Consider the following 26,429-nt stretch of genomic DNA (forward strand, 5'->3'; position numbering starts at 1 on the left):
ATGAACACCCTACTTCGGATGTTGGATTGATGGAATCAACATCTATCTCATGCTTTAGCTTTCAAGGCAAAGTTTGAGTCTTTTGTGCTACCTCACCCCGGGTTTTTGGGGCTGGATTGGCTTTGTATTAAGCTCGTTTTCACACCTGAATGGCTATTTAATCATAAACACAGGGTTTAGAATTACCGTTATTTGCATCCTCTGGTTGGAAGAAGTAAAAGAAAAAACAAAAAGAGGGCCCATTAATTTTATCCGATGTCTCCCAAGAGACACACCGCACGTATGTAACACCATGGTACAAACACTCTATCTAAGAAATTATAAACGAGGATATTTTGTCCATATAAGTTGCAATAACATATAAAATCAATCATTTGTCATTCTAATTCAAAATAATTTGATATCAATGATTTATTTGTTTATTCTTAATTCTTATCTTTTAAGAGGAATCTTTTAATTTTAAGAGAAAATTTGATATTCGTTTCCTCTTATCTCTTATTTCTTATGATTGTGTTTGGAAAAGATGCAAATGGAATATAAATCATGGTTCAAGATGAATTTGCACTTTGGTTCATTTTTGTTTGCATTCAAGTGAGCTTTTGATTAAAAAAAAAAAAAACACATGCTTTATTAGAATTCATGTTTGCATCCATTACAATTAAAAATATGTTTGGTAAAAAGTTGAATTTGCTGGTGCAAAACTAATTCAATTTTACAATTTATATGAACCGTTTTACACTCTACATATTAACATTCACACTTATTCAAATGAAACATAAAGTTCAATCATATAAACTTTTGTATCAATGATACTCTAAAAAAAGATAAACAAAAACTCTCATATATAGGGTCAAAATGGATATTTGATAATTTTTAGAATTCAGAACAATATCAATATCATATGCATTAAGATTTAAGAGGAAATAAAAGTTCATCAATACCAACATACCTCTTAATGTAATTATTGCACTTTTTGATGTTGCAAATCTATCATTGAAAACATATTATCAATTTATAATTAAAAATGGGTGTAAAATAAAATAGGTATTTAAACACCACAAGCAGTCCGAGTTGCATCCCTAATAGTAATTTAATCAGGTAAACCAAAAAAAAATGAACAAGAAATTGAATTGAACCCTATTTAGTAATTAGATCACCCTTAAAATGTCCTCCTCCCTAATTTTAATAATGTTAAAAACTGAATTTAACTTATTCTTGTTTGTTTTTTCAAAATGTCACTTAGTTTCTGTTTGTTTGTGATACAAAGCTTCGGAGTATTCACATACCCTGATTTGCATATGCAAGTGCTTGTGTGACATGTAAAAATGTAATAATTAAAGAGATATTTGTCAAAAAGTAAGTAGAGAAATCGGGCCAATCCTATAACCCTGTGTGTTTGGTCCGTCCGACTTGCACCTACTTCTTGTTGTCGTATTTTTTTTTCGGTGTCGGAAATTAGGGGTTTCAGACTTTCAGTCCCACTCGGAGACCGGATCTGCTTATCACACATAGCGCTTCACACCGGTCTCACAGTCACATCCCACCGTGCATTGGAATCATCTCCTGCGCGAGATGTTTTCAATGCACGGTGAGATGTTCCTGTGAGGTCGTTGTGAGACGAGCAGATCCTAAACCTATTGTCAATTGTCAGTGTCGGCGCGTCACCAAAAACTTTACCTAAAAATAAGAAAGCCCGACAAACGTAGACATAATACGACCTATCTGCATTTGTCACGGTGGAGTTAAGACTAGCGTGAAGAGAGAGAAGATCGAGCGGGAAAGCAAAAGGAGGGAAGGGAGGAAGGGGAGAGAGAGTGAGAGCAGCCGAGCAGGTGGGAAAATGAAGGAGAGAGGGAAAGCAGGACAGCCATCAGTCGATGAAAGGTACACTCAGTGGAAGTCCCTTGTTCCCATTCTCTACGACTGGCTTGCCAACCACAACCTCGTATGGCCTTCTCTCTCTTGCCGGTTCGTCTCTCTCTCTCTCTCTCTCTCTCCGTGCACCACTCTCAATTTCTATCTAGGGTTCATGTGATTTCATTTGTCTGTCCATCCCAGCCGAAGAGCTAATAAACCCTTTTTGATCTTCCAAATGTACTTTTTTTTGGGTTTTTTCTACTGGTTATGCTATGTGTATTTTCATTGGCTGAAAGGATACGTGAGGTTCATTTTTGTTGCTTATTTTTTTGACTGATGCATTGCCTGGTCTTAGAACTGCGACCTAGGCCTAGGTTCTTCGTTCATGCGTTTGTCTTAAATCCGAGCCGGGGTGCTTTCGATTTGAACCATTCGAAATATATGCACCTCAAGCGTCAACGTGCCATTGCTGACCGTCATTTTTTCTTTTGTCCTTGATGTAATAGGTGGGGTCCACAACTGGAGCAGGCGACTTACAAGAATCGCCAGCGTCTTTATCTTTCTGAACAGGCAAGCCGTCTTGATGTGGTCACAATTTTGGTCTTGATTCTTAATTGCGTGCAATCCATGCTTCTTAGGCCTACCTTGTTCTTGTAGGCTTGGATACGCCTTGGCATGTGCATTGTAGAATGGCACTGTAGATTGTTAGAAACTACTTTAGATTTGGTAGTTCTTTAAGCTCATAAATTTCTTTTACAAAAAAAGCTCGTAATTTTAAGAAAATAATGCGGCGTAGTGCCTTTACTCTCGATACATGCATCATGTAAAGTTCAATTGTACCCCCATAGTGACATCGCTATCAACAAGTTGTTTCAAAACAAAGTTGTGGAAGCAGTATTCACTAAGAGAAATGCTAGGTTGCAATGCTTGACCTTCAGCATCACTTTAGACACACCAGAAGATCAAGTTAACCAAGCTCCCCCTAGGGGTCCTATATGTTAGTTTTTTTTTTTTTCCCTCTGATAGCACTGTCTCTGAAAATAGTGTGAAAATGTCTAGAACTCTATATTATATTGCGTTAGATAAATATCTAAGTGTTTTTTGTTAAATGTTTTAGTACAGCACGATACAGTGGTGGTACACTTGTTGATGGCACTGAAGTTTACATTTTGCTTTATTTTTTATTGATTTTGATGTGAATAGTCTTTGTATTTCTACTGTTATAACTTATAATATGTATATGCACCAAAAGATCCAATCCCAAAGAAGAGAAGGAAAAGACAAATGCACAGTACTTTGTAAATTACTGCATGCATTTGTCATGACCATATTAGACGCTTCTTTTGATGCATGTTTTTTGGTTAAAAAAATTTTCAGACTGATGGTAGTGTTCCAAACACTCTTGTGTTGGCAAATTGTGAAGTTGTAAAACCAAGGGTTGCTGCAGCGGAGCACATATCACAGGTGAGGTTTCCATTATCTAATTTCCATGCTTCTGTTGATTGTTGAACCCCAACACGCGCACACACACACAAAAGAAAAAAAAAGGATATCTTCGCTTCTGAGCCCTTTGCCTTTTTTCTTCACTGTCAATGTTTATCAGGCGGTCTTTGATTCTTTAAGTATCATATAGTTGTTATTGTTATCAATGTAATTGCTTTATGCAGTTCAATGAAGAAGCACGTTCTCCGTTTGTAAAGAAGTTTAAAACCATTATACATCCTGGAGAGGTATGAATCTCTATTTCATGTTTCTGTTTTCTGTTTCGTCAATTAGACATGAGTGTAGAAATGCCTAATTTATTGTGTGCTTTTACTTTTAACGAAGCTGTCCTTCATCTATTACAATTCTGCAGGTAAACAGAATAAGGGAGCTGCCAAAGAACACTAAGATTGTGGCCACCCATACCGATAGTCCTGATGTAAGCATTCTAAAATAAACCTATTGCATGTGCTTCTAAATTTACCAACTAGTAAGTAGGTTATGCATGAACAAATTATATTGGTTTGACTTATTTCTGATTTTACCAAATTGGCAAAGCTTGATGTGGGTTAGGTTTATGAAACTTGTGAATCAGGTTCTCATATGGGATGTTGAGGCTCAACCTAACCGTCATGCTGTACTGGGAGCTGCTGACTCTCGTCCAGATCTGGTATGTTTATTCTAAATTTAGTTTATGTTTTCACTTCAGGTTCTTTCTGTCACTTCGAGACTAAATTTTTGAAGGCTTATAATTTGTTTTTCATTCCAGAAGATGGGTCTGGTGTTATTGCTGTATTATCATGCTTATCTTTTGAATTTTAAACCCATTATTTTGCAGATATTGACAGGGCATCAAGACAATGCAGAATTTGCACTTGCCATGTGCCCAACAGAGCCTTTTGTCCTGTCCGGTGGTATGGAAATTTTGCCTGCTGATAGTCCTTGTCAATGTGGATTTGTAACCTATAGGTGGACTTGTGTTTATGTAACTTAGAAGTTTAATATATTTTTGGCAATTTTATTAAAAGACTTCAGTTTTTCTTTGCATGCTATACAAATCAAAGATTCTTTTATTATTATTATTATCCTTGTTCTAGATTTTTATTTTTCATTTTTTCTGTTGTAATATATGACCACTACACGGTTAGGTTAAAACTTAGTTATTTTATGGTGGCCATAATGGAATTCCTTTTTTTTCTTCTACTAGACTTCACCTTTTCTTTTGATGGTATACACATCAATGATTCCTTTGTTATTATCATTTTTATCATTGTCCTTTTTTTTCCATTTTTTTTGTTGTAATATGTGACTACTACATGGTTACAATAATTAATAGTTACTAATTGTTACTATTAAATTATTAATTAATAGCTTACTAAGGGGTCATTCAATAATGGCTGAAGTGAAGTGAGTGCCTTGTTGGTTTGTCTTATGTATGGATAAAATAATTAAATAGTAAACTCTTTAAGAATATTATAGTCAACCCAACTTCAAATTTAGCCATTAATAAGCTCACAACCCCCTTAATAACTTATTCACTAAAAGGCAAACCAGCAAGCCATTCATTTCAGCTACTTCAGCTGTTATCAAATGGCCCGTAATTCCGTTTAGTATGGAACTTTTGTTCCTATTTTTGTGCTTATTTGCTTTTTCATGTAAATTGCACCTGGGATATGAGTAGGCATCAGGGCGCTTTTTGATTTTACTTGAATAATTTATATCTGGATGACATCTTTGGGGTTTCAAACTTTCAATTGCTTCCTTGTCCTCTATACTACATTACTGAAATTGAACCTTCCCTTTTTTCCTGTATTAGCATTGCATAATTTTTTTTTCTTCAATAATCAATGAACTTCTTACCAAGATTATTATTGTTACTATTATTACTATGACAGGAAAAGATAAGTCAGTTGTTCTTTGGAGTATTCATGATCATATCACTGCTTCAGCAGCAGACACAAAATCCCCAGCTTCTGGGAGCTCAAGCATTAAACATGCCTCTAAGGTTGGTGCTGCTGATAAAGCTGCAGAGAGCCTTGCTGTTGGACCACGTGGTATCTATCATGGGCATGATGATACTGTTGAAGATGTGCAGTTCTGTCCATCAAGGTAGCTAGCATGTTCCTTGTCAAATGCAACATGTATGGGTGGAATGATTTTTTTTTCCTGATTTTTCACATTGCTTGGTTTTACAAGTTCTTTATCAAATGCACAATGGTTATGATTCCAATTATTATTCAATCTTGTATTGGCAGTACCAAGTGCCACTTATGGAGCTCTTTTTGATCAATAACAGATAATGAGAGTTCTGTTGACATCTGAGGAAAAAGAATACAAAGAGAACCTTCATACTGGAAGTCTGGAATAACCAACACACCGGAACAAAGTCACTATCTTGCCCCAGGAAAAAAAAATAATAAGCTAAAACCTATCCTGGCATGGCAGGCCTCAAACACAACGTGCCCATTCACCCTTTCTCTGGTGAGATTTGCCAAACAGATGGGGCTGAACCAAATATGAAATTGGGCAGCTTGGGAGCTCGGATTTTTAGACATGCTATAAGGAAGATCACCAACATAACAAAAGGAGATTGTGGCTTCTTTCAAATGGACTAGGAGATCTGTTAATGGACTAGCTGATACTTTAGCTAAACAGGGGATATTGAGGGAAATGCTATTCTGGGCAGAATTCTAAAAAAAGGTCTTTAGGGGTCAGCACCTATTCTGGGGCTGACAGTTGTACTTGATAGTTCTTAATTTGCTTAATGAAGTTACCGATCCAATAAGAAAAGAAGGAAACATTTAGGAAATACAATAATCTTTCTGCTCATTGAATGAGATTTTTACGCTACAGGCCACAATCTAGCTTCCCTTATGTTGTAACAAAGAGTTCAAGGATCCTTTACATCCTGCATCAATCTGGTGATAAGTTGGAAATCTCCTTATACTTCAAGGCAAGGGCAGCCTAGGTTATGCTTCAATCTCATTTGGAAAGTTTTGTATGTGGGGCATCAGAAATCTTGTTACCTTTTAATCCACTCTTGCATGTATATAAACAAAACATGTCCACAATCTTGCATCAATATCATATGGTGACACTTGTAACAAAATTTTATAGAATGTGTTATCTCATTCATAATTTCTTTGTATGCTATATTGTTGCTAACTTTGCCTTAATTATGCTGAAGTGCGCAGGAGTTCTGTAGTGTAGGTGATGATTCTTGCCTTATACTATGGGATGCACGAACTGGTACTAGTCCAGCCATTAAGGTTAGATGCCTTTTCATTTGTTTATTTAATATGATCATTTTTTGGCCTTTATGTGCCTTACCATGTTCATGAAAGAAGAGTACTGAATTGTTGATGGATCTAGAATGTGGATGAAATATTGGTTTAAATAATTGTTGCATTTAGGTCCTTGATTAAAACATCTGATCTCTTTGTTATGTGGTGTTAAAAGTGTTTGCTGAAGCATCGAATAACTTTTAGTGACATTAGTAAGGAATTTTAACTGTTTTGAGATAGGTAATGTTGTTGCGCGATTTGACTACTCCTAGCTGGAGGGCGATCTGGCTTCCAATCGAGCAACGAGCTGGATCTATCTGCAAGACAATCTATCAGAGAACCCGGGGTGGCTAACCTGGCGAGGTCGCTCTGATGCTTAAGTTAGTATGCTGTAAATGCGAGTTGAGTGCTTGAGAGCTTGAAAGCTTGAATGCTAGAGAGTAGAGTAATCATGCGTACCTTTGTCTTGAGGTTCCCGCTTTTATATACTGGAGTAGTTGTGGGTCTCATGAAAGAGCTCCGGGATCTCCAAATGTGGAGATAGGGTTCGTTCTGCTTCCGAAGGAGCAAAATGTAGATAAGGCTTATCGTTTCACTTTCGACTCTGGCGGAGCTGGGATGAGTTCTCATCGTGATCTCGGAAAAGTTGGGATCTGTTAGCTCTTTGTGATCACGAGAGATTCGAGATCTATTGGAGAGACTTTTGGAGTCGGTTATGTGGCGATTCAGGTTGTTAGGCCTGAGCTGATACTTCGATTCTTTAGTTCCGAACTGGATTGGACGCCGAGGTGCCTCGACGCCGAGGTGGCTAAATACCCAAGCTCAAATGTTGCGAACTAGGCTTGCCAGGCTGAGCTTTCATCCCTTAATTAGGTCGCGTCCACGGTGTCCCTTTCTTGCTAGGTCGAGCCAAATCACCCTTCATCAATTGGCCCCCACTCCCCGAGCCAAGGGTCTCTACCCGGTGCGGGGAGTTCATGACGAATCCAGGTGGATTTGGCACGAGGTCTAGGCGGCTTGACGGACGGATCGTTCGTCGGACCTATTCGACCGCCAGACTCAACCAGGAATAACCCAAGTTGCGTCTACGTTACGCGCGGACGTCACACCGTTTTATAAACTCTGTGGACGTCAAAGTATGCGCTAAATCGATTTCAACCTTGGGGGTCGTGCAGCTGGTTTTCCTAGGAGACGTTGGATCGTGTTGATCTCGATCGTTGATCCCCGTATACACTGGCTATAAATAGGGGCCAAGGGGTTCATTTTCCTCGCCATAAGTCTGCTAATCCGCACTCTTTGAGGTCGCGTTCAAGTCTTTCCGAGGTCGCTTCTCTTTTCTTTGGTCTTTCTTTTGGTGAGTCTTCCTTTTGCTTTTTCTTTTCAATTCCGTGTCTTTAGTATGTCTAGCTTTAGTTTTGATAGTCTCTTAGATGGGAGTGGCGAATCCGCTGGAGCCAAGGTGGGTTACCTCGGCTCAGGCCGTAGATCCTCATCCTACTGAGGAGGTTACTTCGGGCCAGGATGCGGTCCACGGTCTTCCCGAGGTGAACTCACCTCGGCGGGAGCGAGAGGCCTCAGGTAACTTGGCTTCCACCTCACATCGAGGTCGGTTATCAGATAACTTCGGCCCATCGAAAATGACGGCGGACAGGCTCCTAACCCTAGTAGCTCGGTATAGCATTCCCAGTGACCTTGTGTACAACATCCCCGTAGGTAACTTCCCTTGGCTTCACAGTCACGACAAGATCGTGATCTTTGAGGAGCAACTCGCAACTGGTCTTCACCTTCCACTTCACCCTCATAGTTGAGATCATAAAATTGTTCAATATCACCATAGATCAGTTACACCCAAACTCCATCCGCAATACTGTAGGGACCATTTCACTTTTTCACAATTACAATCTTCCCCTTAACCTCGACGTTTTTTCTTCTATTCTTTCCATAAAGAAGAATTCGTCTTGTGTTTTGCCCGAGCATAGACGAACTTACTATCTGTCACCTCGCCCTGGTTTTAAACTTTTGCACGAGCTCCCTAACAAGGTCTCAGCCTGGAAGATGCGCTATTTTGTGGTTCGCAACACTGAGGGGTGGCCTTTCCCAACCCATTGGAGGGCAGCCATGTAGGACCCCGGTGTTAGGTTGTACCTGAAGACAAGGGAGGCGCTCCGATCTTGGGTGAAACTTGACTTGAAGTTTGAAGATTTCGTGATTGAGGAGAAGCTCGTGCAGGTCAGTCTGAGTTCTGGTAGGTCGCTGTTTGCTGTACTTTCTCTCTGTTTTACTTCGGTACTACATCTGACAGCTCGTTTCTTGTCGCAGCTATCATGGACATCCCCGCCAACGAACTCTTTGGGAGCATGAAGAAAGGGAAGAAGAAAAGAGCCACCACGAGCCCCCACCAGTTGCCATTCCAGAGTCCGAGCAGCCATCAACTGCCGATCAACCTTCTGTGATAGACCTGGTTGAAGAGGATTCGGCAAGCCCTCCCCACCTCGCGTGCCCGAGGAGGATACGTCTTCGGAGCTTGTCCCTGCAGCTGCTGCTTCTTCGGGCAGCGACGATGCAGTTTAGAGTATTTTGACTCTGAAATTTGGCCTTCTCAAGAGCAAGGGCGCGGTATTTGCTGAGGAGCTCGCTAGTTGGGCTGAATTACCAGTTGCTCAACTCGGAGCCCGAGCGGCTACTCACTACATGGTGGTAAGTTCTCGGACTTGTCTCTTCAATTTGTCTTGTACTAGGATTTTTGTATACTGATGCTTGTCTTTTTCTCTTGGCAGGTGAAATCCACCATCCATGCCTTGGCTTATCAGTTCGAGGTAAACTTGAAGCGAGCCCTCGGAGCCGAAGAGTCTTCCCGGAAAGCTCACGTCGAACTGAACTTAGCTCGTAACGAGAATAACCATTTAAAGAACGATGCGCGGGCTAAGGAGCTGCTCACTTTGCTGATGTCAGAGAAGAAGGAACTCGAGGAGCGTGAGGCGGCATTGAAGAGGGAGGTGGAGAACCTCGAGGCTCGTGTGAAGGAACGAATCGAGCTACTTCTTCAGGCAATGGAGGATGCCAAGGCTATCAGCGGAGTACCGTAAAGAGATGGTCGAGGTAGGGACAGCGAGCTACCGCAAAGGATTCAAACTTGGCCTGTGGTTGACTCGACGTGAATTTCCCCAGCTCGACCTCAATGCCATAACTAATTCGAGGATCACAGAGGAGATGGCCATCGAAGTTGCCCAAGATCCGGACTCCGAAGCAGAAAGTGACGGCGACTTGCTTGATGAAGATGAGGAGACCGGTGCTGGCGAGAGCTGCATGGAGACAGACCCTCTTGCCGAAGCCTTCGGCAAGGATGAGGAGCCTCGAAGTGACTAGATGCCTCTTTTCTTGGACCCCCTTCTGTAATACACCGAGTTTGGTGCATTGTAATTTTTTTTTTTGTATCCGAAATTCCATATCAATGAATTACAAATGTTTTTTGCAATCTTTGTGCAAAAATTTCTTTTTTTCTTCTAAGTTAAGATAACTCCCGAACTGGCGAGCTAAACCAAATAGGAGTGAATTTTTTCTAAGTGTAGGTTACCCTGAATTGTCGAGCTAACGAGCTGGACTCCAAGTAGGGATAACTTCGTATCGTTGTACGCCGAGGTGGGTGGACACTGTAGGATATATACCTGACCTGTCTGCACACGGGCTACTCGCTTAGGTGTTGGTTATCCCTTAGTGTCGAGCCATCGGGTCTGACTTCAAATGGGATTAACTTGTTGTTATATGTCGAAGTGGGCTAGAGAACTGTCTAGCCTCAGACGTGAGAACTGGTTTGCCTATGCCGAAGAGGCGATTAGGACTTGTCTGCCTATGCCGAAGAGGCAACTAGGACTTGTCCGCCTATGCTGAAGAGGCGACTAGGACTTATTTGCCTATGCTGAAGAGGTGACTAGGACTTGTCCACCTATGCCGAAGATGCGAGTAGGACTTATCTGCTTATGCCGAAGAGGCAACTGGGACTTATCTGCCTATGCCGAAGAGGCGACTAGGACTTGTCGTAGTGCCGGTGTCTTATGTCAACTCGACACCATGGCCCTTAGGCTTCTAGGAGTGACTTGTAGTCCTCTCTCCAGTTCGGTGATCTCTCTAGTTCGGTGATCCCTTTTGATCAATTTGGTGGTCACAAGTAGTACTTTCTGAAGTTGTTGATATTCCACGCTCGAGGTACCTGCTTCCCTTCCAAAGTCTTGAGCTTGTACGTGCCTTCCTCGAACACCCGTCTTACTTGGTACGGGCCTTCCCAATTCGGTTCGAGCTTACCAATGCCGGGATCAAGTACCATAACCTTCCAAAGAACTAGGTTGCTGACGTGGATGTGTCGTTTTCTGACCCGGGCGTTATAGTACCGAGCTACTCTCTGTTGGTAAGTTGTAGTCCGGATGTAAGCCAGGCCTCTTACCTCTTCTACCAGGTCTAGGTTGGTATGGAGCTCGTCATCATTCGTCTCCTTGTCATAAGCCTTCAACTGTAGTGAGGGCACTTCGATTTTCGCTGAGATCACTGCTTCTGTGCCGTAAGTGAGGTTGAAAGGGGTTTCACCTGTGGCGGTCTTAATGGTAGTTCAGTAGGCCCAAAGGACACTGGGCAGTTCGTCCACCCACAACCCCTTGGCTCAAGCTAAGTGAGCTTTCAGTCTGCGAAGTATTGCTCTGTTAGTGACTTCTCCTTGCCCGTTCGCCTGGGGGTGTGTCACCGAGGTGAAATTATGTTGAATTCCCGTTTCGGCACACCAGTTTTGAAACTTGTAATCCTCGAATTGCTTCCTATTGTTGGAGATAAATACCCGAGGTAGCCCGAAGCGGCATACTATGTTTTTCCAAAAGAAATTCTATATGTTGCGGGTTGTGATCGTTACCAAAGGTTTGGCTTTCACCCATTTCGTAAAGTAGTCCACTACTATGACCAAGAACCTCCTCTGCCTTGTTGCTGGCGGGAAAGGGCCAAGGATGTCGATTCCCCACTGCGCGAAGGGCCATGGGCTAGTGAGGTATTTCAGATCGACAGCATGTTGATGGTGGATGTTGGCATGCCTTTGACACCTGTCGCACTTCTTGACGAGCTCGAGTGCACCTACCTTCGTCGTGGGCCAGTAATAGCCTTGCCGCAACGCTTTTTGTGCGAGAGCTCTGCCCCCCAAGTGTTCGCCGCACAAGCCTTCATGGGTGTCGCGGAGTACATGCTCAGCCTCTGAGGGTCGCAAGCAGCACAGGTAAGGGATAGTAAAAGACCTTCTGTACAACTGTTCGTCTATAAGGACATACTTAGCTGACTGGCGCTCTACCTTTCGGGCCGCATTGCGTTCTGCAGTTAGGGCCCCGTTAAGCAGATAACTTATGAGTGGGTCAATCCAACTCGGTTCTGCTTGTGGTACGGGAGCGGCCTCTTCTGCACCCCCGAGAATGCTGGGCCGAGGTAAGTCCTCTATGTACACGGTCCACATGGTGTTACTGCTTGTGCTGGCTAATCGAGACACGGCGTCGGCCTCAGCGTTTTCGGACCTCGGAATCTGTTTGATGAAGTATGAGACAAAGCCACACAGGATCTCTTTGACTTTGGCTAAGTAAGCAACCATAGTGGGGTCACGGGCTTTGTACTCACCAGTAACTTGGTTGACCACCAGTTGTGAGTCGCTGCATATGACGGGGTGTTTTGCCTTCATTTCCCTTGCTAGGGTTAACCCAACAAGCAATGCTTCGTATTCTGATTCGTTGTTTGATGCTGCAAATTCGAACCAGTGCGAATTCCAGCTTCACCTCGCTTGGACCGTACATAATTAGTCTTGCACTGCTTCCCTGTTGGTTGGACGAGTCGTCAACGTGGAGAATCCAAGGCTCCTCATCCCAGGTCGGTCTTGCTCTGACCGAGACCAGCGCCATATTGGTTGAAACTCCCGTCGTGTGTTTGAGCTCGGCCAGCTCGGGGGTCGCCGTACTGAACATGCATTCCGCTACAAAATCAGCCAAGGCTTGGGCTTTGATTGCCGTCTGAGGTTCATACCATATATCGTACTCGCTTAGTTCGATAGACCACTTCGTCAATCTGCCAGACACCTCGGGTTTGAGTAGAATTTGCCTCAGAGGTTTGTTAGTGAGGACGACGATAGTGTGGTTCTGGAAGTATGGGCGGAGCTTGCAGTCTGCTATGATTAGCGTGCACTCTAATTTCTCGATCTCTGGGTACCTGGTTTCTGCATCCTGCAAAACTTTACTAACATAGTAGATGGGTCGTTGGACCCGATCTACTTCTTTAATTAGTATCGAGCTAACCACCTTGTCACTCGTAGAGAGGTATAGCTTTAATACGTCCCCTTCCTCGGATCGGGTTAAAACTGGGGTGGTACCTAAGTATCTTTTCAGCTCGTTGAAGGCGAGCTGACATTCTACAGTCCATTCGAAGTCCTTGTTCTTTTTTATGGCTTTGAAAAAGGGTAGGCAGTGATCTTCCGACTTAGACATGAAGTGGCTTAGGGCGGCTATCCGGCCAGTCAGCCTTTGAACCTCTTTTATCTTGCAGGGTGGTCTCATATCTAGGACGACCTTTATTTTCTCTGGGTTGGCTTCGATGCCATGTCGGTTGACTATATAGCCTAGGAATTTACCTGAGGTGACTCCGAAGACACACTTATTTGAATTTAACTTCATATTGTATTTTCGCAAAATTTGAAAAACACTCCTTAAATCATTTAATAAAGAATTTGACAATTGGGTCTTCATGACTATGTCATCTACATAAAACTATTTTATGGCTGATCAACGGCTCAAAAATCTTATTTACAAGGCGCTGGAAAGTTGCCTCGGCATTTTTTAATCCGAAGGGCATGACCTTATAATAGTACAACTCGAGCTCAGTTATAAAAGCAGTTTTCTCTTTGTCGGAAGGTCCATCCGAATTTGGTTGTAATCGGAATAGGCGTTCAGGAAGCTCAACAACTCATGCCTTGAGGTTGCGTCCACCAGGCGGTCGATCTTGGGTAACGGGAAGCTATCTTTCGGGCAAGCTCTATTCAGGTCGGTATAATCGATGCACATGCACCACTTGCCGTTGGCCTTTTTCACCAGAATCGGGTTAGCCACCCAGCTCAGGTAATGGACTTCCCTGATGAAGTCTGCTGCGAGGAGCTTCCCAACTTCTTCATCGACTGCCCTCCAACGTTCCGGGGCGAGGCTGCTCTTCTTCTGTCTTACTGGCCTGAATAAGGGGTCGGTATTCAATTTGTGAGTTAGAATCTTGGAGTCTATTCCGGGCATTTCTGCCGCGAACCAAGCAAAAATATTCAAGTTTTTGAGTAAGAAACTTACTAGTTGGGAGCGGAGTGGTTCGTTGATTGAGGCACCAATCTGGAGAGTCTTGGCTGGGTCATCGGTTGAGACCGGGATGTGGACCGTCTCCTTTGTCGGGGCAGCTTGCTCGTCGGCATATTCCATTGGTCGCTTGAGCTCGACATCATCCGCTAGCTTCGCTTTCCCTTTTTGAGCAGCTATGTAGCATTTGCGAGATTCGAGTTGGTCACCTCACACAACTACTCCATAGTTGGAAACTTCATCGCCAGATAGTAGGTGGATACTATTACATGTAGGACGTGCGTCGACCTACTATGGCATTATAGGGAGAGGGAGTCGTGACCACTAGGAATGTGTGCTCAAACCTTGCGATATTTAGCCGTGTGTCGACCTCTATGGGTACAATGACTCGTCCGAGAGGTCTGACCTCCTCGTCGTTGAAGCCTACCAAAGGAGCGTCTGCCGGTTTTAGATCGCTCTGCTGTAGCTTGTCAAAAGTCTCCTTGAATAATATATCTGTCGAGCTACCTGAGTGCACCAGGATGAGCTTCACTTCGAAGTCGTTGATTCTCATTTTTACCACTAGGGCATCGTCATGAGGGTACTGGATCCCGCGTGCATCGTCCTCTATGAAGTATATTGGTTCTTCAAGCCGAGGTCACTTTGGTGGGTTTTCCTCTTCATTTTCTAGCTCGCGGACTGAGGTCCTCCCGACTGTTGATGTACACCCTACGATGATGGACCCGCTGGTAAATCATGTTAATTACCCTGCGGATCGGTCTTTCCTCGAGCAACTGTCGTGGTGGTTGCTCGTTCTGTCTGCTGGTCTTGGGGGCATTCCTTCTCTGGTCCCCCTGTCGATCTGTTTGTCGATCTACTTGGCCTCTCTCTTCTCGCTGTATGAAATTCTTTAGGTATCCGTGGCGGATAATCTCCTCGATCTCGTCGTGGAGGTTCTTGCAATTCTCTGTGCTGTGCCCGTGGTCTCTATGGAAATGATAGTAGACATTTTGGTTCCTTATTGCAAGATCTCCCCTTAACCTGGGAGGCCATCTGACGAAGGAGTCCTTAATGGCCATTAGGAATTCTTCTCGCCTAGCGTTCAATTGTGTGTAGTTTGTTCTTTTGACAGGTGGGGTTCTAGAGTGTCGACCTGATTTGCGAGTTCGCGAGGGAGATCGACTTCTGGATTTGTTTCTTCCCATGCTCAGGGACTTGCTCTTCTTTTTTGCCCGCCATTACTTGTTTCTTCATTGTCTCTTTTCCTCTTTTCTGTTGGTGGGTTGTCGGCCTTCTGATTGATTTCCTCTTCGGTATCGATGAACTGATCTGTGAGCTTTAGGAACTCGGTAATGTCCTTTGGTTTGTTTGCTACAACATGCCATTTAAACTCCTTGCGGGTTATTCCTTTCTTCGCTGCAGTGAGTCTTACTGCCGGGTTGAGGTTTGGTATCTGTAGGCAGGTGTCGTTGAAGCGCTTAATATAGCTTCTGATTGGTTCTCCTTCCCTCTGAACTACGTTGAGAAGGCTTTCCTGTGACTTTGGGCACTTCTTGCTAGTGATGAAGTGCAAGGTAAATAAGTCTGCGAACTGCGACCAACTTTTGATCGATCCTGGCACGAGGTTCCAATACCAGGTTCGAACTACCCCTTTAAAGGTAGTGGAGAAGGCTACACATTTGCAAGACTCATCAGCCCCAACTAGGTGCATCTGGGACTGGAAAGAGTCCACATGGTCATTAGGATCGAAGGACCCATCGTACTTGTCTAATGGGGGCATCTTGAAGTCTTTTGGCATCGGGGCCACCAAGAGCTTGGGAGACAGGGGAGACGACCTGCAAAGTAGTAGAGGAGCGGCCTTTGTAGCCACCGAGCTCGCTTCTTCCTTACCTTTGGTTTGCCCTTCTCGCTGGCTTAGCTTTGCTAGCTGGTTGTTTTGAGCCGAGGTACGGCGTGCCTTGCGATGTCTCCGCTGTTGTTTCTTCACTGGCTCGGCATTGGTGCTGTTGACTTCGATGTGCTCCGGTACCGCTCTGTCGCGAGGTAACTCCTGGTTCCTTGTGGGATCTGGGGCTGGCTATCACGAGGGACGGAGAGGCCCTGTCTCGAGTTTGCACCTCAAACCCCGAACTGGTTACCTACTAGTGAACCATCATTTTCTTGCTGTGAATGCCGAGGAGGATTGGTTCTGTTAGGCTGAGTATCCTCGGACCTGTTTCCGAGGTTCCCTTGCGAGGCCGGTGGAGTAAGCTAATCATCTCTTCTCCCACGGGGCGAGACCTGACTCCTGAGAGGAATCGGTACTTGTGAGGTCTTTTCGCCCCGGTGGGGAGATCGGCTGATGTTCTGGTTAGTCCTAGGCCAGTTCTAATTCTGATGGGCCCCTGGGTGCCGAGGTGGAACCGACTGGTGGTTCTGCGGTAGTGGAGGGAACCAGTGCTGATACTGCTGGTACTGCTGAAACTGCTGGACCTGCTTCATCTGGATCCGGATAGCCCAGACGCACTGAACTGGGTCGTTGAACTGGGACTGCCCGACTCCAGGGGGAACCATAGAAGGCTCAGAAAAAGTTGTGCCTACCACTGGGGGAAGTGGGGCGCTCACCTGTGTGGTGTTTGGTGGTGCGGTCAGTGTTGGAACTCCAGATGCAGTAAGCAGGATGGTGAATTGGCCGATGCACACAGTAGGGGGTTGGGGTTGCCCCCCGGAGACATTCATCTCGTTGCTTTTCCCGGTATGACTGGAAGATGCCATTGACGTAGAAATCAAGGTTGGTAATTGCGAAGAATGGGGATGACCTTTCGATCGTTTCCCACAGACGGCGCTAATTGTTGTTGTGCGATCTGACTACTCCTAGCTGGAGGGCGATCTGGCTTCCAATAGAGCAGCGAGCTAGATCTATCTCCAAGACAATCTATCAGAGAACCCCGGGTGGCTAACCTGGCAAGGTCGCGCCGATGCTTAAATTAGTATGCTGTAAACGCGAGTTGAGTGCTTAAGAGCTTGAGAGCTTGAATGCTAGAGAGTAGAATAATCATGCGTACCTTTGCCTTGAGGTTCCCGCCTTTATATACTGCAGTAGTCGTGGGTCTCATGAAAGAGCTCTGGGATCTTCGGGGTGTGGAGATAGGGTTCGTTCTGCTTCCGAAGGAGCAATATGTAGATAAGGCTTATCGTTTCACTTTCGACTCTGGCGGAGCTGGGATGAGTTCTCATCGTGATCTCAGAAAAGTCGGGATCTGTTAGCTCATCGTGTGTTAGACAGTTTTATATGCCCTTAGCTTCAATCAAAATTGATGTACTTTATGAGTTTATTGTAAATGAATAAAAGTGCATATTTGATTCATGTTCCCTTGGTATGTTTCTGTGTAATACCCTTAAACTGGACACTTATTGAGACTCGTGTTAGTTTAGAATGTTCACAGCCAGTGGGTCGGTCTGGGGAGACCTATCCTGACAAGGCTGACACTGTGGTGCCACCAAATCGGTTGGGGTGGCTTGTCTCAGCTACCGGGGTGAGACCCTAGGCACATACAGTGTGAGATTAATTGAATCTTTGAACTGGACCAGATTTCCAGTATTGCCCTGGACCTTGGAGATTGATGGGCAAAACTGGAAAGTTACACCCGACCCCTAGACTCGATTATGATACTGCACTAGGTGTCGGATCGAGCTGTCTTTGATGTACCAATCAGTGAGATCCTTAGCGGGGGTCAAAACTTGGGTATGTTGGGACAATCCGAGAATTCATCTAAGTGGGTGATCATAGTGACAGGATCGGCCCCTTTGTTGGACAAAGGTAATGATGGGGGATGCACTCTCACTGTTGGAAACCAAGACTGCCGGCAGCCGATTTCAACCGTTGAGATTTGTTTTGCAAAGTATATTTTATATGAGATATAAAAGTATATATATCATGGTTTCTAAAATGTTTGCAAAAAGGTTTTAATTCCCGGGATCCATATAAGTAGAGAGTGCAACACTGTTCCTTGCAGCCGAGGGAGAGGTCCTCTCTTGTCGGGCAGTGTATGATCATTAAGGGCTGAGAGGTTAAGTGTAAGACCATTGAGGATAATACCTGATGGGCTAATCTTGCATCTGCCCACAGTCCCTGGGTGTTACAAGGTGGCTTGGCCCAGGGACCACTTAGGGTAAGTGTTGGGCCCATAGAGCCCATTCGATGGGTTTTAGGGGGTGCACTGTCTTTAACAGTGTATTCGACCAGGCCTTGTAACAAAGGCTGGGCCGAACCCATGTGGCTGATGTGTAGATCAATGCTTGGGTCCCACGCCATACAAGGAAGCCCAACTGGGCAGCGGTTAGGAAGGTTAAGTGAGCACATAAGCTTAATGGGCCTAAAGCCCATTTCGAACTGGGCTATTTATTTAGTTAATTAAAGGGGCGAATTCTGAGATGGATTAGCAGATAGGATAGGGTCTTAATCCTATCCACTCAGAGAGTCCAGATCTGAATGTGATTCAGATCTAGAAACCTCCTAATGGGATTAGGAGAAAGCTAATCTAATATGTAGATAAGATAAGGGTTTATCCTTATCACTAGAAGAGAAGGCTGATCCAAATATGATTTGGATAAGCAGCTCCTAATGAGATTAGAAGCTGATCTTTTAAGTTAACAAAAGAAGGAGGGGGCGGCAACCTTTAGGAGATATACATCAGATCCTCTTTAGTGCTGAAATCAAGAAGAGAGAATTCTGCACCCTGCGAATACTCTCTTGCTGCCTCCCTGTTCTTGTCGCCCTGTTTGCCAGTTCGATCTCCAGTTGTGGGAGAAGTCAAGATTGGATCTTGACATCAATTCTTTGAGAAAAGGATTGAAAAGGAAGCTGTGCTCACGTACCATTCTACTGATTCTTGCGAAGGACAGAGTTCTTGGGGAAGAACACTGCTGATTCTGCTCCATCCTGCACTGTGCCATCTTCAGTGGGAGCAGTCTTTGGATCCTTCTTTGGGCATTAACACCTTCGTTGGGAGATATTACTTCTCCGTATCAGGTATAGTTCTCTCCTATTCCTTTTGGTTCAGATCTGGTTCAGTTTAAGGTTCAAGAATGATCATTGCAAATATGATTTTCTAAATAGGGAATGTGATTCCCAGTTGACGGGAGAGAAAAATTTTTGAAATTCGCCCCCTTATTCCGCAATCTTTGGGCGTCCATGGGATGGATCTCTCATCCCTTCATCGTGATCTCGAGAGATTCGGGATCTGTTGGAGAGACTTCTGGAGTCGGTTACGTGGCGATTCGGGTTGTTAGGCCCGAGCTGATACTTCGATTCTTTATTTCCGAACTGGATTGGATGCCGAGGTGCCTCGACGCCAAGGGAGTTTTGGGCCGAGGTGGCTGAATACCCGAGCTCAAATGTTGCAAACTAGGCTTGCCAGGCTGAGCTGTCATCCCTTAATCAGGTTGCATCCACATGTCCCCTTCTCGCTAGGTCGGGCCAAATCACCCTTCATCAGGTAGCTTGGGAAGAATGTTCTTTTAGGCAAAAACCTAGGTTTAAATAGTGGACTGGTGGAAGGTGGCTATCAAGCAGTGCTCTGTGGATTTTCCTAAGTTGTCTATGTTGGATACATGTCAGTTTCCAGCATTCCATGGGTTCTAGAGGTTAGCCAACCCGGATCTGTTTAGGGCCTTGCTCATAGGCATATTAATAAAAAAAAAAGATCCTTGGCATCCTTGGAGTGAACAGCTTGCATGGATGGATTCCAACATCTACCAATTCCTTGGCTGATGGTTGTGACTGAGAAGATGTGGGTAGGGACTCTTTGTTTCATTAACACATGTAATGCACTATTTGCCCAACTACTCTTGAGGTCCATATTGTGCACTGGACTATTTGTTTCACTTTTGGACTTTTACCCATGACCTATATAGTATACATGATCTCCTTATAAGTGTAGTTTTCTTTTATCAAGTAAATGTCCATTGTTAATGTTGTACATTTACTTTCTTTGGGGAGCTGAACATGCATATAGGTTTTGTAGACTGCTTCCTTGTATTCACCTATACATTCAGCTCAATGCAAATGGTGGTTGTATTTTGCATTTAAAATTCATGTTTAATAATGCATTGATAAGACAAACACTATAGTTGGGTAGGCTGGTTGCAATGAATTATCTTAGTGCAATAAGAATGTAAACAGTGTACTTAACAATGAAATGGCCATTATCTGTTGTGTTGGCTGTAGGTTGCCTATTTGTTTTTTATGTAAATGGGGTTGGCCCATTTATATGCCATTCTTTCTGTTAATTTCTCATTATCTTTAAGGTGCAAATAACTGGTTCAGAAATGCATATGCTTGCTATGAGCATTTTTTTTCTTATCAGGCAGAAACTTGTCCTTTTGTGATTATATTCTGCTGGTTGCTGTTTGCTTTTGGTGGCAGGTCGAGAAAGCTCATAATGCTGATCTGCACTGTGTTGATTGGAATCCTCATGATGAAAACCTTATTCTAACCGGGTATGCACACAATCCGGATCTTATGGTTTTCCAACTGGATTTTGTGAAATGTCAACAAATGTGCACATGCTTGTTTAACATTCTGTGCTATCTTAGACTACCTGTTTCATGGACTGGGATACTCTGCTTTTAAGGGCAACTTATTTTCTTTTGCCACTGTTATCTTTTCAGGTCAGCTGATAATTCTGTTCGTATGTTTGATCGGAGAAACCTGACTACTGGTGGTGTGGGGTCACCTGTCTATAAATTTGAAGGCCATAAAGCTGCTGTTCTTTGTGTTCAGGTATGGGATGATACTCTTAGTTCATCTTTTTTGTTCTCAAACTCCTTTCTTTTTTTTTTTTTTCTGCCCTTAAACTCCTTTCTAATTCCCATTTTAAGATCAATATATTTGCAAGGTTGGTTGGAGTTTACTCTTTCCTGAACATGCGTTTTTTATTCATGTCCCAGTGGTCTCCCGACAAGGCATCTGTCTTTGGCAGTTCTGCAGAGGATGGTTTCTTAAATGTTTGGGATCATGAGAAGGTATGGATATTCTATCAATTTTTCATCCCATGATAGTCTCACTCATTAGTTATTGGTAAAGCTCTTTGGAAGCCTATGAGAAATTTATTCATCAAGAATTAGCATCTTAGGCATTATTTAAAGGCAAACAAATTGTATCAGGCATATCCATGCTCCAAGATTTTCCATATTTGTTAAAGGGCAACATGAGAAATTTTTATGTGGCCACTCTAAAATGTCTTTCTTCCTATTCAGTTCTTTTGTTAGATAGAAAAACGAAATATCAGAAATTGATCAACACAACAATGACATGTTTAAGGCTCAGATCATGATGGTTACCTCTTATAATTCATTCCTAAGGCTCAGATCATGATGGTTGCCTCTTGTAAGTTATAAATCGTTTCTAGGAAATTTCCCCCTGATTCTTGGCAATGGTATTGTGCCTTAAAGGTTGGTTTCTATGCCTTCGTTCTTTTTAACACATTTTTTCTTCTATTTTTGCTTGTTTATTTGTTGTCTCCTTTTGGTTAGAGAATCAGAACAACCATTAAAGAGCACATCTAAACGAAGTGGTTTTAATAATGCTGACATATTGATAATTCCTGAATCAGAAAAATACTGTCTTGGCTAAATTTACGCATCATGTCTCATGGAGTTTGTTACTTGATTCACATGTTTCCTTGTAGCATAATTACAATATTTACGAGGTGAACTCAATGTCATGTTGCAGGTTGGTAAAAAAAAGGACCGTCTTGGAACAAGGATGCCGAATTCTCCACCAGGCTTGTTTTTTCAACATGCAGGGCACAGGTTTGAAAAGCATACCTTCTGTATTATCTACTTTCAATTTTTTTGATTGGTAACTGTTGAAATTTGATTATAAAGATATGAAAGAATAATATGTACAATGATTGTCTTGCATATCTCGAATGGGCCAGTTATGATTGAGAGCTATTACCTCTGCCTTGGTAGAGTCAGCATCTCCAATGGGTTTTCTGCAAGCCCAAACGATTTCACTATTTGTATTGAGGAAGATTATACCCAATAGATGTAACTTCAGGAGTAACAGGCTCACTGCCTTGTAGACTTCCCACTGAATTGAAGTAACAACCTCTGACAATAGAATGAGATGAGTAGGAGGTCTATGAGCTGGTCTCTTAGGCAAGGATTTAAGAATATCTGGGAGGTTTTAATCATAGTTGTCAAGGTGCCTAGGTGAGCCTAGGTGATGGGATCTGAAAGCATAAAATCTAAGTATCAGTACTTCTCCTAAGCTACTTTATTAGCTTTTTATACTACCCAACATACCTGTATACTACCTATTAGCAATAAAACCATTCAAATGAGTAACTAACTATAAATTTCATATAAAAACATAAAAATGCCATCATAAATACACCATTTAAATATATTAATTTCATTGTTTAATAACCTGTTTCAGGCCAACAAAAAAGGAAATGCAGCAAGATAAAGAGAAAAAGTAAGGGGGCTCTGTTTTATTCCCAAAAAGAATTTCTTAAAGAAATAAAAAAAATCCATGAATAAGAGGACGACTTGGACTATATTCAAGGGGCAGAGACCCTGTTTCAGGCCAATAACAAGATTGAATGCAGTGAAAAAGGAGAAAAATAAGGAGACAGAGCCCCTGTTTCATTCCAGAATAAGGGCCATTTGAAGGAGGCGGTGGCGAAGCCCCTGTTTTGTTTCCAACAATATTTCTTAAAAAAACGTAAGAAAAAAAAATACAGGAGCACAGAAGAAGTGGGGTTATATGGGGTGAAATTTTGGGCTGAATTTTTGGGGTTATTTGTGATGGAGTTATATGGAGTGTGGTTTAACTAGATTAAGGATCTGAATATTGAAGGAAAACAACTAGGGTTTTACAGGGAGAAGTGGAAAAAAAGAGAGAAAAGGCTGGAATTTCTGAAATTTCTCATTTACCTCATAACCAGATTCTATAACACTCCCATACCTGAGTTTTGATTGGATATTAGATGGTGGCTATTGTTAAAAGTTTTGAATTAGATAATAGAGAATGAAGAAAGAGAAAACCTAATGAATCACTTCGAGAGGACCTAGAATCAGTCTAGGGTTTGAATAGAATCACTCCATAGAGTAAGCATGTAAGAGGAATCAACTTTCAAGCCTTTTTATTTATTCATCTATTTGAATGATAACACAACTATTTATGCGTAGGTAAGAAATGGTGGGCGAACACTATTCATTGCATCATTCATCAAAAACACTATTCATTGCAATTACGAAAATGTCACTGAAATGTAGAAGAGAATAACATCTATGACTTTCTAGCTACTGAGCCCATGATTTTGGAACTTGAAACTTAACTAAATAATGAATAGATAAATACTCCTGTTGACTGGATACCAATCAGGCAAAATGGCAAAAATACCCTGACAGGTCAAATCACCAAACTTCCAAGATATCATCCTGCCTAACCCAAACTTGCTGATTGGCTTTCTTCTGCCTGGTGTAGGTCTTCCAAGGTCTAGAATGATTCTCACTGGGTCTCTTTTAAGGTTGTTCAAGGAGATCTCTTTAAACTCTTCAGAGGCTGAAAGCCTGAAACCCATGGATTCAACAGAGATCACTATTCCCTGCTGTGCCTCAATAGACCCCATATTTCCAACTATGTTGTTCCTCTCCCCCTAGACAACCCATATTACCACAGCGACATGGGTGAATACATGCCTTACAGTAATCTGCATCCTCAACCTTGGTAGGCTTTACCTTGATTCAGTATGATAATAGACTAGTGGCCCTGGGGCACTACTTGTTGGCTGGCTCCATGTAATAATATTTGCTGAGTGATAGTAAGAGAGGAGATATGGGCCTGCCTAGCAGTGAATGTCCTCATGAGAACAGTAATCACTTCTGCTCTGAAAGAGTCCACATCTCTGATGGGACCACTAGAGACCCATAAGGTATAAGGTGCTGCTGTCTCCTTTGTTGAAGATTCTTCTGGTTCCAGGTTGCCCTAGATTGAGAATGGAGTGTGCATCAAACTCAAACAATCTCCTTTTCAAGAGGGTTAGGAGCAGTTGCTCCACGAGAGAGACCTGGAAGGATAGGAACTGTAGCATCTAAGGGAGATTCCTTTTTTTTTTTTTTAATTTGATGGATAATGATATGTCATAAGTACTTTATTGATGCGGTTAAAAATGGTTTGTGTATAATCATGCTAAAGACATCCCAAGATAGGCTTGGCCTCAGCTGCCTAGCCCACTTGTTAGATTTACATTTAATGCCTCAACAGTCCCTAAAAAGCTGATCCCTATTCACCCCAAGTGCATCTGCCAAAATGTTTGCTGATCTATGAATCAATGAGCATTTCAATTCCTATTTTTCTCTCCAAAGCCTTTATCTGCTTTTTTGTGGTCTGACAGTTTCATGAATCAACCTGTTTACTCTTTTTTTTTTTTAAAATTTTATTTTTATTTTTTAGTACTAGCTTGTTGCTCTTTAGCCAGCCCACTACCACACTTGGAGTGTGTGAGATATTTCTTCTGCATTCTTTCCTGTTTAGTATAGGTAATTGCATTATATTTCTAAGGGATTAAGAGATGTGGCAGGGAAAAATTAAATCATCAATTGGAGGGTTAAATGCAAGGAAGGGATGGTTGGAGTTTTTTAGGCATCTTATTGGGTGATGTTAAGTGACATTAGAATATGAAATGGTTGGAGCTATGCATCAATAAAAGAAAAATTTAAAGCCCTATCACTTTAGACTGTAGGAGAACTTGCATAATGGTCTCCGGATGTGTTGGAAATTGTGCTACATGTGTTTGTGCATGAAGTGAATGCGAATTTATCTCTAGTTTTGAGATCATGTTAACTTTTCAAATTAGAAGCTGACTTTTTTGTGGTTGATCTGACATGAGGACCTCCATACAAAGACCTTAATTAGTTACAAATTATTTAACTCTCAGATTTTATGATATCTCTTCAATTGGTATTATTGTGGAAAAGTTATGCGTCCCATGGTTCTTAATGTGGTTATTTTTCTTAGTATGATCTTATTTTTTCCATCTTATGGGAGTTGGATCATGGCAATCAATTATTTTTGACTTACCTTTTTTTTCTATATCTTTGTTAGTAATTATTATGTAAAAAACAAATTCCTTTACATGTATTATAGGGATAAAGTGGTTGATTTTCATTGGAATGCAACTGATCCTTGGACAATTGTTAGTGTTTCTGATGATTGTGAAAGTACTGGGGGTGGTGGAACATTACAGGTAATGTTTTTTTTTTCTTTTTCTTTTTTTCTTGATTTTATACTTTTCATTTGCAAATTGTTAATCCTAAAACTCATTGATCTAAAAAAAAAAATGTTAATCCTAAACTCAGCCGCTAGGCATGGTTGCATGTCAGGCATGGACAATATCTATATTTTTTGATGGACTCATGCTTTGTGGTGAAGTGGAGAGGTGAAAAAAACTTTAAAATGCAAATTGAATTTCACTGTACGAAATAATGCATCATTATTTAGATTTTAGACATGGAAAATATATTTACAACCCTAAATAGAAACATCCGGGTAGGGTTGGTAAGTATTAAACAGATGACATTTGTGTTGGTTTGCATTTCTCCAACACTTGAGTTCTCATCATCCAGGCTTCAGCCTCAAGCAGTCTGCTTAGTAATTCACTCATTTGATACTGTTTTATGCAGATATGGCGCATGAGTGATCTGATTTACAGGCCAGAAGAGGAGGTTTTGGCTGAGCTTGAGAAGTTCAAATCGCACATACTGTCGTGCTCAGCAAAGTCTTGAGACTAATGGGGCATTTATTTTGCCATGGGGTACCGAAAGCTTTGGAGCTTCAATTCAATTAACACAGTAGATGTGATCCAGATCCAGTCTTCTTCATACAATGTATTAATGCCTTCCCTGCCTAAGAGAATAGATAGTGACATTAATGCTTTAGTGGGTTCCGCTTGGTGATGGCGAGTGGTGAGTCTGGTGACGATGAACTGAAGTGTATGTTTCATTATCATGTCCGAGGAGGTATATTATTTGTTTATTAGCATTTTGATTTGATTTACCTTTTTTCTTCCTCAAGGATGCCCTTCATTCATGCTATGGAAGCTTGTGTGTTTTGGACTTTGATACTTCTCTTCCAAGCATCCAGCTGCACTGCACATTGGACATTCATTCATTGGGGAGATGTCTCCAATGTACGACTGGATGCTGTTCTCTGAGTCAACACGATTTTTTATTTCGTTCAGGAATTCCCGTATTGGGATGGGCCTCCTTGCAAGTAGAAGTAAGCTTGGGCGCATGTTCCTTTCATTATTGAACATATGGACTTTGTGCGGGCCCAAATATAAGTTTGTTTTTGTCCTTCTAATCAATGACTACGGCTACAAAACAAATTGAATGGTGACCAGGATGCGATAGATCCAAAATCAGCGTACACAGAACGGTTCTCTTATTCATTTATTTATTTATTTATTTATTTTTGGGTAAATTACAGGGGTTA

The 26,429-nt window shown here is 42.3% G+C and overlaps 1 protein-coding gene across 2 annotated transcripts; it reads left to right on the forward strand.

The window, feature by feature from the left end:
* The first annotated feature begins 1,270 nt into the window (after positions 1-1,270).
* Positions 1,271-26,297, forward strand: LOC148842347 (WD-40 repeat-containing protein MSI4-like). Of its 2 annotated transcripts, XR_016103378.1 has the most exons (16): positions 1,413-1,968; positions 2,364-2,427; positions 3,235-3,321; positions 3,525-3,587; positions 3,713-3,778; positions 3,935-4,009; positions 4,178-4,253; positions 5,235-5,448; positions 6,527-6,608; positions 20,349-20,422; positions 20,594-20,705; positions 20,873-20,947; positions 21,657-21,736; positions 25,083-25,182; positions 25,619-25,900; positions 26,010-26,297. XR_016103378.1 is itself a non-coding variant. In XM_088958469.1 (15 exons), the coding sequence occupies exons 1-15, from the start codon at positions 1,841-1,843 to the stop codon at positions 25,718-25,720; spliced, it is 1,398 nt and encodes a 465-aa protein (XP_088814595.1). In that variant the 5' UTR covers positions 1,271-1,840; the 3' UTR covers positions 25,721-26,008. The 2 variants fall into 2 exon arrangements, 1 of the variants encoding a protein (XP_088814595.1); XM_088958469.1 differs by lacking the exon at positions 26,010-26,297 and having other exon boundaries at positions 1,271-1,968; positions 25,619-26,008.
* Positions 26,298-26,429: the final 132 nt, after the last annotated feature.

Source organism: Nelumbo lutea, chromosome 8, assembly GCF_056320005.1.
Source record: "Nelumbo lutea isolate HS-2025 chromosome 8, American lotus-T2T, whole genome shotgun sequence".
Taxonomy (NCBI): Eukaryota; Viridiplantae; Streptophyta; class Magnoliopsida; order Proteales; family Nelumbonaceae; genus Nelumbo; species Nelumbo lutea.

Excerpts from the sequence above, each read along its gene's own strand:
- LOC148842347 (XM_088958469.1), top strand. The coding sequence starts at position 1,841 with ATGAAGGAGAGAGGGAAAGCAGGACAGCCATCAGTCGATGAAAGGTAC. Across the intron at positions 5,449-6,526 it reads GTGCAGTTCTGTCCATCAAG|TGCGCAGGAGTTCTGTAGTG; the intron begins GTAGCTAGCATG and ends ATTATGCTGAAG. Across the intron at positions 20,423-20,593 it reads GAAAACCTTATTCTAACCGG|GTCAGCTGATAATTCTGTTC; the intron begins GTATGCACACAA and ends TTATCTTTTCAG.